The sequence below is a fragment of the Triticum aestivum genome, chromosome 7B, assembly GCF_018294505.1.
Source record: "Triticum aestivum cultivar Chinese Spring chromosome 7B, IWGSC CS RefSeq v2.1, whole genome shotgun sequence".
Classification (NCBI taxonomy): Eukaryota; Viridiplantae; Streptophyta; class Magnoliopsida; order Poales; family Poaceae; genus Triticum; species Triticum aestivum.
The window spans coordinates 42,764,638-42,780,043 of record NC_057813.1 but is presented as its reverse complement, the minus strand read 5'-3'; the positions used below and the strand labels follow the sequence as shown (position 1 = coordinate 42,780,043).

The following is a 15,406-nucleotide window of genomic DNA, read 5'->3' as shown; positions in this document are numbered from 1 at the left end:
CAGAGCCGAGTTTTAACTTTTTTGTCGCGCACTCCTCGAATGTCAAAACTCTACCAAAATTTGCACGAAGATCACGCACACATGCATCTAGCTTGCAAAAGAAAAATCGGATTTTTTTGAATTTATTTTCTATTTTTTGCGATTTTTTATTTTGCTCTCGGCTCTCCCGGCCGTGGTGACCGGTGAGGGATCACGTCGGTAAATCCCTCTTGACTGGACTCCCGGACCGCACCGCACTTCACCCACTCCACCCCACCAGATAGTCAAACCATGTTTGAGTCCATCCTGGACCCGTTTACCCCTCCGGGAAGACTCGAGTCGGGTAGAGATCGAGACTGCCACGGCGTCGCGTGTCCCCGCTCGCCAAGCCATCGCACCCGTGCACGGCGCCACACAACGCGACGCGAACTCACCGCTCGCACGCACCCATCCACCCGAACCCCGCCGGCCTCGGCTGGCACGCGCGCTCGGCCCAGACCCGCACGGGCACGGGAACCGGGCGGAAACCCCAGCAGATACGCCGCAGCCGAGTCCTACCCCATCTCTCTCCTCTCTCCTCTCTCCCTCTCTCTCCAAGTCCCAATCATTACCCCACACCCCACCCCCGCCCGAGCGGAAGCAAAGCAACCCCGCCCGCAAGCCCGCAACCAGAAAGCAACAACATCCCTCGCCCGCCGCCGCCGCCCGTCGCGGTCGGCACGGAGCAGCGGCGGTGACCCCGCCCTCTCGCGGCCTTGCGGCCGATCGATCGGCGTCATGGCGGCGCGCGGGCTGCGGGGCGTCCGCGACGACCTGTCGGAGCTGGGCCGCCACCTGCTCGACATCGCCTGCTTCCTCCACCCGCTCCTCAACCCGGCGCACACCGACTCGCCGCCCTCCACCCCGACCCACGCGCGCCCCCACCGCCGCCGCTCCCCGTCCCCGCGCCCCACGACCCCGCCCTCCCCGCCCCCCTCCATCCTCGCCGGCATCCTCGCCGACCTCGCCGAGATCGGCGGCTCCTTCCGCGTCGGCTTCTCCGGCCGGGCCGTCCCCGACCGCCAGCCGCCGCCGGCCCGGGCCACCCTCCCCAGCCCGGTCGACTCCCCGCCCCACGCCGCCGCCTCCGCTGCCGGCGTCGCCGATGGCATCCTCGGGGCGGCCCGCGCCCTCGCCGCCAGGCCCGAGGCCTGGATTGACTTCCCCATGCTCGCGATAGACGAGAGTAAGGCTCTCTCCCCTCCACTCTCGTGCGATTCGTTGCTGATTGTATTTGTTGCCGCCAATTTCGCCGGCTGACCGCTGATGAGCGGTTCTGTGCTATATATGGAAGTCAGTTAAGGGGAGATAGATTTAATGCTTGCTGGTTTGAGAGCCGTCGGATTTAGCACTGCGATTGCACTCCTGAAATTGGAAGGGATGGGGGCGAATTCCAATAAGGAATATCAGAGTTTAGTAGTGCTGCATAGTTCTGGTCTTCTCAGTGTAGTCGATGTAGAGTTACCATATTTTGTTTTCATGCGCTTTTTGCTAAGCTACTGCTCCTATGATCTGAATAGCTTAAGATTGACATGATGGCCATACCATACCTCTTGAAACTTAAGTATGTCCGTTAGTAGTACCGCCTTGAGTTGTTTCGCATGGCTCCTCGTTGGTAGAATCTTTTATCGATGTTGCTTTGCTGCGGTATGAAACTGTTCTTCACATTTAAATGCATAATGTTGTGGTTTCTACTACTTTGCAGATGCTACAATCTCTGATGTGGAGAGAGATCATATGGAAGTCATTGATAAGCTTGTCCCAGATTTAGCATCTCTGCGGGCGACGCTCTGCCCTTCTTACATGGATGAAGATGCATTCTGGAAGATATACTTCAAACTACTTGAGTCAAGCCTAAGTGAACATACTTCAGAGGTGTGTTAGGACATATGATATTATGATTCTTATGCATTGTTCCCTGTTAATCTAATTTCTGTCGTGGAACTGATTTTTATGCTAATTTCAGTTCGAATTGTTTCTAGTTTTGAACTAAGAACATGTTATTGATGCATGGCCTGCAGTCAAATAGAGCTGGAAGTATGTTCAACCAGTTTTCCTTTTTTAGTTAACATATATATTTCCTATTATTGCTATTGTTGGCACTAGATGAACATATTTCTATGCATTTTTAAGCTGACATAAACAAGATTGGGTGTGTATTGATGACAGTGAATGCATCATTGCATCATATTTTGAGAAGAAAAATCTCCCATCTCATTCAGCAAATAAATACTAGTGTCGAAAACGCTCTTATATTATGGGACAGAGGGAGTAGAATTTATCCTGGGAATCACATCAAAAGTGGTTACTGAATACTGACAATACGAGGTACTCCATGAACCACATATATAGTTTAGGTGCTAGCAGGATGGGTAATGTGTACTGAGGTTGCCAATTTGGAATCCCCTTCATTAATGAGACAGTGACGCTTACTAATCCGTAATCAATGCATGTATATTCAATACTTTTTATTTTGAATGCAATAGTTTTAAAACTTGGTATTGGTTTATTTTCCATATATAGGTGTACTACAACATTTTACCTGAACTATTTCTGTAATAATTGGTAACTAATAAATTAACTAGAACTTGTATTGGCTGCTGGTAGGCCTTGGATAGTTCACTCAAATGATGTCTTATTAGCCAGCACGTACTGTTATCTCTTCAGTAGCAGTGTGCCAGTGTAATCTGCATTAGTATTAGAGGTTCTCTTGAATGATGGGTGGTTTTATGCCATGTTTTTATCCCCTCGTGTCATTCTTCTCTTTGTTACCTTAGTGTTAGACTGAAGTGTTGAAGATGAAGAAACAATAATAATGTGCTGAGCTGTGTTTTTGGGTATGCTAATTGCATTACTTACCAGTCTTATCAAATTATATTTTTCAGGAAGACACCCAGAATGTGCAAGTTTCTGTGCATCGCGTAAATGAGATAGAGTCTCCACCTCATGTCTGTGAGATAGAAAGCGAGAAAGGCACTCAAGAGGGTTACCAATCTTCAGGGAGCCATGCTTTGACCAAGACACGATCCGAGCAAAGCATGGACCAGTGGGTGTTTGCAAAGTCAAAGTCGGAGCAGAGCATGGATCAGTGGTCCGAAATACCTTCAGACGTAGAATCCTTTAGAGAAGGTCATAAAAGGTACTTCAGCAGCGAGGCCGAGGAGATGAGCGACGTCGACAACTCCAATGTGCTCGTCATGGACAAATACATGGACTCGCTGCTGCCGGACCGGAGAAGCCTCCCGTACGCCAGCTCCTCCGTGAGAAGCGATTCGGTAAGAAGGAAGCCCGCCGCCTCCTCCCCCGACTACAGCCGCCGCCCTCCGCAGCCCACCCCGCCCGTGTCGCTGTCGAAGAAGGAATCATGGGATCTCATTCAGGATTCGGAGTTTGAGATACTCGACAGCTAGCAATAATAAGAGATCGTGGTTGATCTCCATGGCTTCGTTAATTTTCTTCATTGCCCTACTACCCTTCACCTGGTTTGTAAATGGCGGCCTTACAGGTGGTGCCAGTGATGGTTGGAAAAGATCTTGTCAGTCAGTCAGTAATAATATCGTGTGCATATATATGTCCTCTCATCCCACTTGCTGTAACATAAGGAATTTGTCATGGATCTGGCAAGTGTGAGGCCTGGATATTGGCCTCCCTGCTGCAGAAAATTCATGTTGCATACTGTTTTTCATGTTTGGGCCTTTTCTGGTCGGTTTGTGAGAATTCTTGAGTTCAGAAATAGGTAAACTGGGGAGAGTTGCTCATGTAGTTGGTTTGCAGTCGAGATTTTTCTTTACGACGTGTAAAAGAGGGCAGGGTGTTCGTGCTCTTTCATAACAAAAGAGAACCAACCCTTCCTATATATTTCCTCAAAAAGAAAAAAGAACCTTCCTATATAAGGAAATCGGGTAGAAAATCTGAGCCTAAAAGACAGCATCTAGACAAACTATGTGATGAAAACTGCGAAATTAGGCCAACTCCAACGCGCGGGCCATACGGATGCATTTTTTGTCCCTTTTTTTTCGTTTGGGTGGCCAGTCGAGTCTATCCTTTTTTTAGTAGGGGGGAGCGGTGAGCCCAACGTGGCCGGCGCATCCCAAATTTGCGGATGTAAAAAAAACTAAGTCTAAAAAGGCAATAATATACTATAAACTTACTATTTAAAATGTTGGCCAAAGTCCACTTACATTAATAATAACTCAAACTAAAAACATAATACATTAAAAAAAGGGTCAATGCAGGTGCTGGCGGATCTAGGGCATCGCATCTAGGCTTCATCGTTCTTGTCCTCGTTTGTGAGGTCGACGTACTCCTGCACTCGCGCCCATGGGAATGCTTGCCGATAGGCAGTGATGGGTCGCGTCGGGTGCCTGCTATTGCAGCAGGACCATCGCATGCTGGGCCGCCTCCTCCTCGAACTCGCGCCGCTCTGCCGCCAGCACCCGCGCCCGCGCCTCCCACCTTAGGAGGCGCTGGCGCTCCTCCTTCGTCGCGCCCGCAGTCACGACACGTAGACCGACACATTGGCCGTCCACCGGTACGTGGGTACCCATGTCAGCTCTTCAGTCGCGGGTGGTGGTGGTGGCGGCGGCGTGTAAGTCCCCACGCCTGACACGGGTGGTGGTGACGGCGGCAACGCGTTGGCCTTCACGCTGGCCGCACTTTTCGGCCAGCGCCTGCGCGAGTCCAGGCCACCCGCGCTTCCTCCTAGAGCGTGGAATCCTTGGACTGTCGCCGGTTGGCCTTCTTAAGGGCGGCCAAGTAGGCGCCCTCCTCCTCCTTCACCACCACCAGTGGCCGTGGAGCAGCTGGTGCAACGGGTGGACCCAATCCCACACGCCGGCGGGTCTCGTGTTCACTTGCGAACCACGCATCCCACTACGAGGAGTCCACCGCGTAGTCGGAGTGGGCGCGCAACTCCGGATCTAGGGCAGCACAGAGGCGATAAATCTCCTCTATCCACTTGCCAGCCGACCGTGGCACCGCCGGCACTGGCACCCTGTCAGGGTTTAAGTGCCAGCCGTGCGGCAAGTTCACATCCGATCACGACGTCAGGATGTGGTGCTGCCAGTGGCAGCGGCACCAATGGACGGGGGATACACCTGCCACACGCGTGTGTGCTGAGGTTGGGCGATGGTGAAGTTGGATGCTCACGCTCCCGACTAGGACGACACCTTGGGTTCGGGCTTGCCAACGCGGCTGAGCTTCTGAAGAAACACATGGGCAGCTAGGGCTTGCTTCTTGTCTCGAGGCGAACGCCCGTGTGAACTCGAATCTGGTGTAAATTTAAGCCGGAAATGCGTCGAGACAGAGACACCGAGGGGACGCAAACTGGGGATGCGTCGGCGTATTGGGCCAGCATTTCTGTCCGTTTCGGCCCCAACGAACCGCACCAAATGCGTCGGCGTCTTGGAGTTGGCCTTACACACACTTTAACGACCCAGCCCAGGACACAAAAAAACTCAGATAAGTAAGTCATGGAGTGAGAACTGAGCGTAACTCAGTTGGCAAGACGTGAGAGTTAACAGGCAGCCCATTAGGGTTCAAGTCTTGGGTCTTGACTTGAGCATTTGGTGCTCACGGAGTTTTCTTCTATAAAAAAATGCCAACAGGCTAGTCTAGTCCGGATTGGTCTCGTTTTTTTAAGTAAGTGATGGAGTAGATTTGACTGCAAATGTTTGACCGAGAATAATATCTCTAACAATTTATACCAGATAATAAGATCTCTGATGAACGAAAGTGCGAAATGCAGATAGCAACAGACAATCCATGGGGAAGAGATCTTAGCAGCGCATCCCAAAAACATGAAGATCGATCGTCGGGCGGGCATGGCAATCAGGCGGTCGCCGCCGCTACGGCCTACGGGGGAGCGTGGAGCGGCACGACGAGCTGCTCCGGGTCGAGGTTCGGGTAGCGCCGAAGCGCGGCGCGCTTCATGTCCTCCATGCCGCGCTCGTACCCCCGCCGCTCCCGTTCCGCCAGCGCGCGCGCGTGCTCGCTCTTCACTCCTCCATGCCGCGCTCGTACCCCCGCCGCTCCAGCTCCGCCAGAGCGCGCGCGTGCTCCCTGCTCGACCCCCGCGCCGCCAGCTCGGCCTTCGCCTCGCGCAGCTCCACCCGCAGCGCGTCCGGCTCGCGCTCGCGCGCCCTCAGCTTCCCCTCCAGCTCCAGAGCGTGGCCCAGCGAGAATGACACCTCGCTCGCCGCCTGCGCATCATTGCCATGTCGATCGATCCAGATCAACGAAGCATGCAGGAACAATCTCCATAGAACAGGAGCTAATCTGACTTTGCATCGGCGCGTGCTCACCTGGAGCAGTGACACGTAGCTTGAGGCGACGACGTCGGCGGGCTTGGACGCGGCGAGCTCGCGCTCCCGCGACGGCGTGACGGTGCCCTGCAGCAGCCGCCTCGCCGCCTTCCAGTCACCGTCTTTGCCTGTCGCGGACGGCGGCTTGCAGGGGCCGGGGAAGCCCGGCGGCCCAGAGGGCTCCGAGGCCGAGCTCTCGCCGTCGACCGCACGGTCAACCGCCACCTTCCTTTTCTTCCCAAACGACGGCGCGCAAGGCAGCACCTCGCAGTCCGTGTCCGGCTCGCTCTTCGCCGCCACCTTCCCCGCCGACACGCGCGCGGCCGTGGCTGCCTTCTCTGTCACAAGTACGCAAGGGATTGCAAATCACGGATCAGTACAATGCACGGCAACGTTCTGAATTCTATAATGCCGGAGGGGTTGACGTTCATGGTTCAGCGGAGACAGGGAGGGGCGAGCAGGGGTCAGACCCCTGCCAATCGCTCGCCCCCCTCAACGATTTGCAGCAGGTAGTGCGTATTATATGCCTAACAGCCGCAGCTAAATACATAATTAGCCCATTTCTTTTTTAGCGTAACATAAGCCCATATATAAACAATTAACTGGACCAGCACCAAAGCAGAGAAGCCCACCCAATAATGCATGTACGACGGTGGCTGGCTATCAAAAAACATTTTACATTATGGAACGGAGGAAGTATTGTTTTACCACGGCCCAGTGCCTAATCCATCATTACGTACATGCGTGTTCTGCACTTCTGCTAGGTCGTTCTTCGCCGCTGCCGCTTGCCGTCAGCGTGTCCTGCTAGGGTCTAGGGTGTTTGTCATTGCCGCTGGCCGCTACTCGACATGACAACAACACCGGCCACCAAATATGGCTAGATCTCGGGTGAGTAGAATAGATTAAGCTATATTACACTGATAGTAATTATTACTCTCTGTTTTATAATAATTATAGTTCTACGTTTGTCCTAAGTAAAACCAATTTAAGTTTAATCATGTTTATAGAAAAATATGGTAAGATCTACAAATTAAATATACATAGTGTGCATATTTTTCTAAAAGATTCTAATAAAACTATGATGTTTCAAATATTGATATATTTTTCTACAAACTTGATAAAACCTGAAGAAGTTTAACTTCGAACAAACTTAGAGCTTCAATTATTTTAAAACTGAGGGAGTGGAATTTTTTTGATAAATTACGACCTTAATCTGCTTAATTAATGTTTCTTATAAAAAGTAAATTAGTCTAGTAATTATGTGAATATTTGTACTAGTCAAAGATGGAGCGGAAGACATCAACAACAAATGGGGTAAATTCTTTTTCAAACCAATTGGTTCAACTTCAAGCTCCAATATTATTACTAATAATAATATATTTTACATTTCCAAACAATAATTTTATGTATTATCATCAATGCTATCATGAGACTTAGTATATTGTGATATTCTGTCGTTTGCGTCATCAATGCTGTCTCGCCCCCCTCATGTTTAAATCCTGGCTCCGCCCCTGCCGGTTCACCTCGAGGAGTTGGCTGCGGCGCAGATGGTGCCCCAATGATCTTGGCTGCGGCAAGGTTGTCGTTGCAGAGATATGTGGTGAGATCAATCGGAGAACTCCCTCGAGCACGCTGCAGCTTCTTCGCCATGGCCTTCTCCTTGCCGGTCAGCGATTGATCCAAGGTGGAGGACCCGGAAAGTTCCCCCCACTCCACCAGGCACGGCCACGGCGCCGACGACACCAAGAAGAAGAAATCCTCCTTCCAACACCGGGCAAATCTGTTGCGCATCCGGGCGAAGAGCAGGCCGTGGTTGTCCTTTCCGCGGAAGCTGTAGAACCTGTGCGGCGGGAACGGGCACAACGCGAAGAAGTGCCGGAACACGGCCAGCGACGGCTCCACACCGGCAAAGTGGGATAGCACGACGAAGCCCGCCAGGACGCGCCAGCCGTTGGGCAAGAGCTGGCTCGGGGCGAGCCCGAAGTGGTTGAGTACCGTGCCGAAGAAGGGGTGGAGGGGCAGGCGCATACCGAGAGCGAGTCGACGTACACGCAGACATATCCGGGCGGCGGCGGCGACCATGAGGAGAGGTTGCCGGCGAGGATTGGGGTGAAGCTGTCGGGGATGGAGTACTTGTTGCAGATCTTCTCCAGGGTTCCTCGGCTGCGCAACCGCGAGGTGACCAGCTCGTGCGGCGCCGAGACGTCGTCGTCGTCGCCGCCGCCTCCATCGCGGGAGGGTTCCTCACGGAGTTCGTCCGGTGACTAGGATCCCGAGCTCCAAGAAGGAGCCATGGCGAGGCGGCTGGGGTTGTGTACTTGTGTTGCGGCCGGATGGTGCCTACTACTCCCTCTGTAATAAAAGCGATTAGATCACTACTACTAGTAATCAGCAAGACGGGAAAAAAGTGAAGGATCCATTTTTCGTTTGTATAAATTGTTCGTAGAAGATAAAATGTAATGTAAAAAACTTAGGCGGCGCGCGATGCAACCATCTGACACAAGGGAGGGCCTCGACACTTACAACCGGACAACGCTACACCTACGTAAATTGTTTTACGTATCTTGCGAAGAGGCTTAGGTGGAGATATTTGATTGAAAAAGAAAAGGAAGGGGCCCCATCCCCTAAAAATCAGGGGGCTGATTAGTTAGCGATGGAAAGCTTAGGTAGCTTTTCGTGAAGCCATACGAAGGTCTAGCATTTTTGCTTACAACCACGCCTACACCGACCACTGTGAAACGACGATGCATTTCTCAGCACAAAAATGGAAATGTGTCGTACTCGTATGCATGTGAGCCATTTCCGAAAATGGACACGAGCAGTCTGGAGACTCTAGAGCTGGGCCAATTTCCACAGCTTTCGGCGGGGAAAACTTTCAATATGCGCCCGGGATTCAGTTTAAAGTGAAAAGGGTGTACGTTGCCGATTCATTGGCGAGGTGCATTTGCATGAGAGAGAGAGGGGAACATTTGCAACTTTGTTTTAATTTGGTTGTTGGGTAGGAAAAACCAAGGCAATAAGGACATCTTCAATGCCGACCCACAAATTCTTCTAATATATGTTAATTTTTACTTTTGGACGTGGTCTGCGGATAGGGCTGGAATTCGAGCCGAGCCGAGCTCGGCTCGACTCGCTAGAGCTCATTTCGTTAACGAGTTAGCTCGACTCGACTCGTTACTATAACGAGCTCAAACCCAAGATTGGTTCGACTCGTATAACTCGCGAGCTGGCTCGTTTAGCTTGTTAAGCTCGTTTAAGATATAAGCATAAAGCCCTTAAATATGATAAAAATGATTATGTATATATTGAACATATATATCACTAAACAATTCTAATTTTCTTGTAACGCACGAGTCTCCTAGGAGGCTAGGCCTTCAACTGCTTGGCCTTGGGTTGTGCGCGTCTGGGACGTAGGCTATTTAGTGGCTGATCTTTCTTTGTATTTTGAGTGGCTGATCTATTGTATTGAGCCTAATGAATTACACGAGTACTCGTAAGATTGACTCGTTTAACTTGGCCTATAAACGATCTTAAACTAAAGCTCGACTCGACTCGTTATTCTTTGAGTTCGAGTCGATTCGAGCCGAGTCACAAGCTACGTGTTTAGCTCGCGAGCTTCAAGCTTTTTTTCCAGCCCTATCTGTGGATATGATATGGGAGGAAGTCATCCAACACTATTTACAGAGTATCCGACCGAGAGGAGAAAAAATAGGTGGGAACTGTGCACGTGGTGGGATATTTATGGTTTTGTGTCTGATTGAAAGGAGAGAGGAACAAAAAGGGACCATGCATAAAGAAGAGATGGGCATGCATGTGATTAATCAAGTGCATGTTCGGACTCCGGCAGAAGTTCCCCACGTTTTTTTTCAAAATACTGGAAGAACCGTGCTATACGGACGACACAATTTGGATGATACGCGCACTACGTTTAAATCCAACCAGGGAATCTCGTACCCAGCCGAGCAACCAACCGTTGGATGTGAAGGTTGTTCACAGATCATTTCTAGCTTTTTCGGCTGTGCAGCAGTTTCAATACTAAAATTTAGACGTGCAGACAGCTTCTCAGACTAATATAAGTTTTTATTGAATTACAAAAGTAAACAAATGTATCGGGTCGGACATATACCGGTGTTTTGCATGTTTCTTTGAAGATGCCATAAACCCTTAGAAAAGATTTTCGTGTGGACTGACTGTATAAGGCAGTCGCCTCAATTTGTTAATTGGATCAGTCATTTTTTCTTTTACATGCAGCGTGCGGTGTGCCATGTGGTGTGCATGCGTGCGTGCGTGACTAGCCAGCTCTCGGCTGAATGCACGGTCTTTTTCTCATGCCATGTCGAACGGAGCTAGCTCAGCTGCACAACGATACCAATGATGGAATGACGCATAGGTGCAAGGTAAAGCTCATCGGATGCGCACGTGACAATGAATTTGTTCGCATATATACATGGCTTGTAAGGTGTGTGTCTCTCTGGACTAACTAACGTCTCTTCACATCAATGGAGCTAGATACATCCATTTTAATGACAAGTATTTTCGAACGGAGGGAGTAGCACCTAACAATTTGAATAAAAGAAAAATAAAGATAAACAATTTTAAAACAAAAACAATATCATGCAACTATGTGTAACAAAACAGAACATAAAAACTTCTATTGTCCCTAACCTTTTCATCCCCCTATACTAATATACTAAAATAGAAAATAAAAATAATTTTAAAAATAAAATCTTCTAAGTTAGAATGAATTAGTGGCATTGATATTACCCTAAAAGAAGAAAGGAAATGGAAAACTATTAAATAAATTAAAATATGTGCACACAATATACACATAAATTGTACACTTTTTAATATGAAAGAATAAGCATGTAATAGTAAAAGATTTGCAAGAAAAACGTTTCTAACAAGGAATGAATTAGTTGCACTACTATTACGCCCAAAGAAGAAAGGGAATAAAATAAAAACTAAATCAACATTAAAATAATGAAGTTTTTTAAGAAAGAAAGAATTAGTGGCTTTGGTGTTACCCTTAAGAAGAAACAAAATCAAAATAAAACCAAAAGGAAACCAAATAATGAAGTTTCCTAAGAAAAAAAATATGAATTAGTGACGTTGTTATTACTCTTTAAGAAGAAAGAAAATGAAAACTAGTGACACAAAAATGACAACATTTGCACACAATTTACACATAAATTGCACTTTTGATAATATACAAGAATAATCGTATAATAGTGGAACTTATACAAAAATGAAGTTTCCAAAGCAGAAGGAACTAGTGACAACAATATAAGCATTAAATATTATGAGGTTTTCTAAGAAATAATGAATTAGTGGCTTTGGTATTACCCTTTAAGAAGAAGAAAATAAAAATTAATAAAACGAACAATGACAAAATTGGAACATAATTTACATAGAAACTGCATTTCGTTATAATATGCAAAATTACGCATATAAATAGTGGAATTTTACAACAAAAAAAGGAGTTTCCTAAGAAGGAATGAATGAGTGGCATTGGTATTACCATTAAAGAAGAAACAAAATAAAATAAAACTGGAAAATCACTATGATGAAGTTTTCTAAGAAAAATAAATTAGTGGGTTTGATATTACTCTTTAAGAAGAAACAAATAAAACACAAACTAAAAAAATCAAAACAATGAAATTTTCTAAGGAAGATTACATTAGTGTTATTGGTATTAACCTTTAAGAAGAAATAAAATAAATAAAAATTTAAAACAAACAATGACAAAAATTACAGGCAATATACACAAAAGTGATGCCTTTTAAATTGTGCAAGAATAAGCAAATAATAGTGGAATTTTTGCAAATAAGAAGTTTCATAAGAAGGAATGAATTAGTCACATTGGTATTGCCCTTAAGTAAAAGATAAAATGATAGTATAATAAAGCAAAATTAAAATAGTAAAGTCTTACAAGGAACAATAAATTAGTGGCATTGGTACCATCATTTAAGAAAGAAACTTGCACACAGTTTTGCACTAAAATTGCACCTTTTATAGTATGCAAAGAATAAATATATAATAGTAATTTTTTTGTATATATTTTGTAGTATTCATGTGTATACATTTACACTCACCCAACATCCAAAAAATACCCCAAAAAGAAAAAAATGACTAATAAAGGAAAGATATTGCAAAGCCAGCAAAATATATGCAAGAATTTGATCAAAGCCAACAAAATGTTACCACTCCATTCTCGATAAAACATACCGATGAAGGCATGGTCAAGCATACTGTATCGAGTGCCGATGTTCGGATTAAGGGTTCTCCTAAACAATTGCCTATTCGAGTTAAAAAAATTCACAAAAAAATGTACATACATGTGTGTGTGTGTGTGTGTGTGTGTGTGTGTGTGTGTGTGTGCACAACATTCATTCATCAACATTACTACATCCACAACCATTCATCAACATTACTACATCAACAACCATTGGTCAACAATCATTCATCATTCTAAATATATGTCTCCACACATTCACCATCCACCTTTCTAAATATTCCACACATATATGCATATGAATTCATTTTAAATATAGCAATACCACAAGATGAAGTAGGGTTCATCCACACATCCATATATCCTTCCATTGATACACACATCAACTCTAATTAAATTTAGTTACAAAAAATCAAACTAAAAGATGAACTAGGGTTCACCTATATCCATCCACACATCCACACATCCACACATCCAACATATATCCATCCATTCATCACACATTCATATATCCAACATATATTCATCCATTCATCCACACATTCATATATCCAACATATATCCATCCATTCATCCACACATTCATATATCCAACATATATCCATCCATTCATCCACACATTCATATATCCAACATATATCCATCCATTCATCCAATTAAACCCCCGCTCTATTTCGGTCGGTGGGACCCGCCAGCCGCCCCTGCGGCCTTTAACTGTTCAAACCCTATCGCCAGAGTCAATGGCGGTAGGGTATAACTGCCTATCGCCGAGGCCCATGGCAGTAAGATTGACGGCAGAGGCGGACGGGTCGTTACTGACACTGACATGAACGCCAGAGACACTGTGGTAGGTGGTGTTATGCTATCGTCGGGGTGACTGACGGTAGGAAAAAAAGTCATATCCTTTTTTTAAGTGGCGTCATATCGTGCTGAACTTTAAAAAAAAGAGTTAGAACGGTGAATTTGGCCTTTTCTTGTAACATTCTGCTGTTTGATCAGTCAAAGGGAAAAAGCAAGGAAGGCTGCACAGGCTGAAATTATTGTCCTGTTTCTTTCAGTTTTTGGGTATGCTCTGCTGGCTCGCAATGGCCCCTCCCGTTTTCCTCTTTTGCCATTCTCTTATTTCACCATGTAACACACACTGCGCGAGCAGAAATAACAATGGAGGGAGGGGAGATGTGCGGCAAGAGCGTGAGTGAGGAGGTGAAGCCGGAGTGGGAGGAAGGAGAGGTCTTGATGCAGGGAGAGGGCGGAGGCGGAGGGGATGGGGGTGCTGCGACGGCGGCGGGGGAAGCCATGGCGCCGGTGCAGATCGACGTGAGGATGGACGTGGCGCTGCTGCACTGCCAGGCCTGCCTCCTCCCCCTCAAGCCTCCCGTGTTCAAGGTGATTCAATTCCCCTCTCACCCAGAGACAGAGTGATCCACGATTCTGCTTGCCAAGAACACAGTTTGTTTGGAAGAACCAAAAAACCCTCTTTCCATCTCACTTTCTGAGAGGATTGCGTAGATCGATTATTACACATGTATTTATCAGGAAGAAATTCGTCATCTTTTCCATTCTAGGAGTATATCTATCTTCTTGCCACGGTTATGGAAGTTGAAGATCTGCGTTTCCTGTCGCAGTGCGAGGCCGCCGGGCACGTGGTGTGCTGCTTCTGCCGCGCCGGCCACGCCGCCCTCTGCAGCCGCGCCGGCACCCACTGCGGCGAGCTAGACGCCGTGCTCGGCGCCGCCAAGGTGCCGTGCCCCTACAAGGTGTTCGGCTGCGAGCGCTACGTGGTGTACCACGGCGCGGCGGACCACCAGCGCGCGTGCCAGTGCGCGCCCTGCTCCTGCCCGGAGCCCGGCTGCGTCTTCGTGGGATCCCGCGCGATGCTGCTCGACCACTTCGCCGCCGGCCACCAGCGCCACGCGGTCACGGTCCGCTACGGCCGGCCTTGGAACCTCGGCTTCTCCCTGTCGCGCCGCTGGCACGTGCTCGTCGGGGAGGACCGCAGCGTGTTCCTCGTGTCCCTCGGCCCGCTCGGCGCTGCCACCGCCGTGTCGCTGGTCTGCGTCAGGCCGGACGGCGCGGGCGAGGCGGCGCCCCAGTTCCGGTGCAAGCTGTCCGTGGAGCGCCCGGCGGGCGACGACAAGGACAACCTGGTCCTCATGACCTCGGCGGTGAGCAGCAGCGCGCTGTCCACCGGCGCGCCGGCGCCGGGGCAGGGGATGTTCTTGGCGGTGCCCCAGGAGCTGCTCTCCGGCGACACACTGATGCTCAGCGTCCGGATTGATCTGATCCGACCGGCCGGCGGCGCTCCCAAGTCTGCTACACCACAGGCCAGGACGCCGAGGAGGATGCAGTGAAGTATGCGTTTGATAATCTGCACCATGTTAACTTAGATGGCTTCTGATGGTTTACTTGTTTAATGCAAGATAAGAGTAGTAGTACGTATGACGAACTGTTCAATTCAGTGGAAGTAGTGCAGCTAAGCTATGGATGATTAGTACGAGTGTATGAATGAGACTATGAATTGTTCTGGCTTCTGACCACTTCAATTCAGTAGCAATGCAGCTAAGTAAGGGTAGCAGTAATGTAGCTAAGCAAGGATAGGAATGCTTCACCCTTTGTTCTGAACAAATAGCCTAAATCCTATTCATGCCTCCGACAAGTATTTCTGGACGGAGGAAATACTGGCAGTAATGCAGCTACTGGTTTGTATTTGACCCGAGTCAAGTGCAACCAATATTTTTGACAAAGGATGGGATTTGTGAAGCATTTTGTTCTAGCTTCTCTTACTGTACTGTACAAGGTTGTCCATGCCCAGATTCTTCAGTGGTTAGTTCACATGAAAGGAGCTTCTATAAAT

General features: G+C 48.1%; 2 protein-coding genes across 3 annotated transcripts; both read left to right on the top strand.

Annotated features, from left to right (window-relative positions):
* The first annotated feature begins 581 nt into the window (after nt 1-581).
* On the top strand, nt 582-3,703 carry LOC123159500 (uncharacterized). The gene is made up of 3 exons (XM_044577338.1): nt 582-1,204; nt 1,724-1,893; nt 2,904-3,703. Exons 1-3 carry the CDS (start codon nt 757-759, stop codon nt 3,426-3,428), a joined length of 1,143 nt encoding a protein of 380 aa, XP_044433273.1. The 5' UTR covers nt 582-756; the 3' UTR covers nt 3,429-3,703.
* A 9,870-nt stretch (nt 3,704-13,573) lies between these two features.
* On the top strand, nt 13,574-15,406 carry LOC123158011 (putative E3 ubiquitin-protein ligase SINA-like 6). Of its 2 annotated transcripts, none has more exons than XM_044576162.1 (2): nt 13,574-13,938; nt 14,118-15,406. In XM_044576162.1, the coding sequence occupies exons 1-2, from the start codon at nt 13,714-13,716 to the stop codon at nt 14,901-14,903; spliced, it is 1,011 nt and encodes a 336-aa protein (XP_044432097.1). In that variant the 5' UTR covers nt 13,574-13,713; the 3' UTR covers nt 14,904-15,406. The 2 variants fall into 2 exon arrangements, with proteins under 2 accessions (XP_044432097.1, XP_044432098.1); XM_044576163.1 differs by having other exon boundaries at nt 13,620-13,938; nt 14,178-15,406.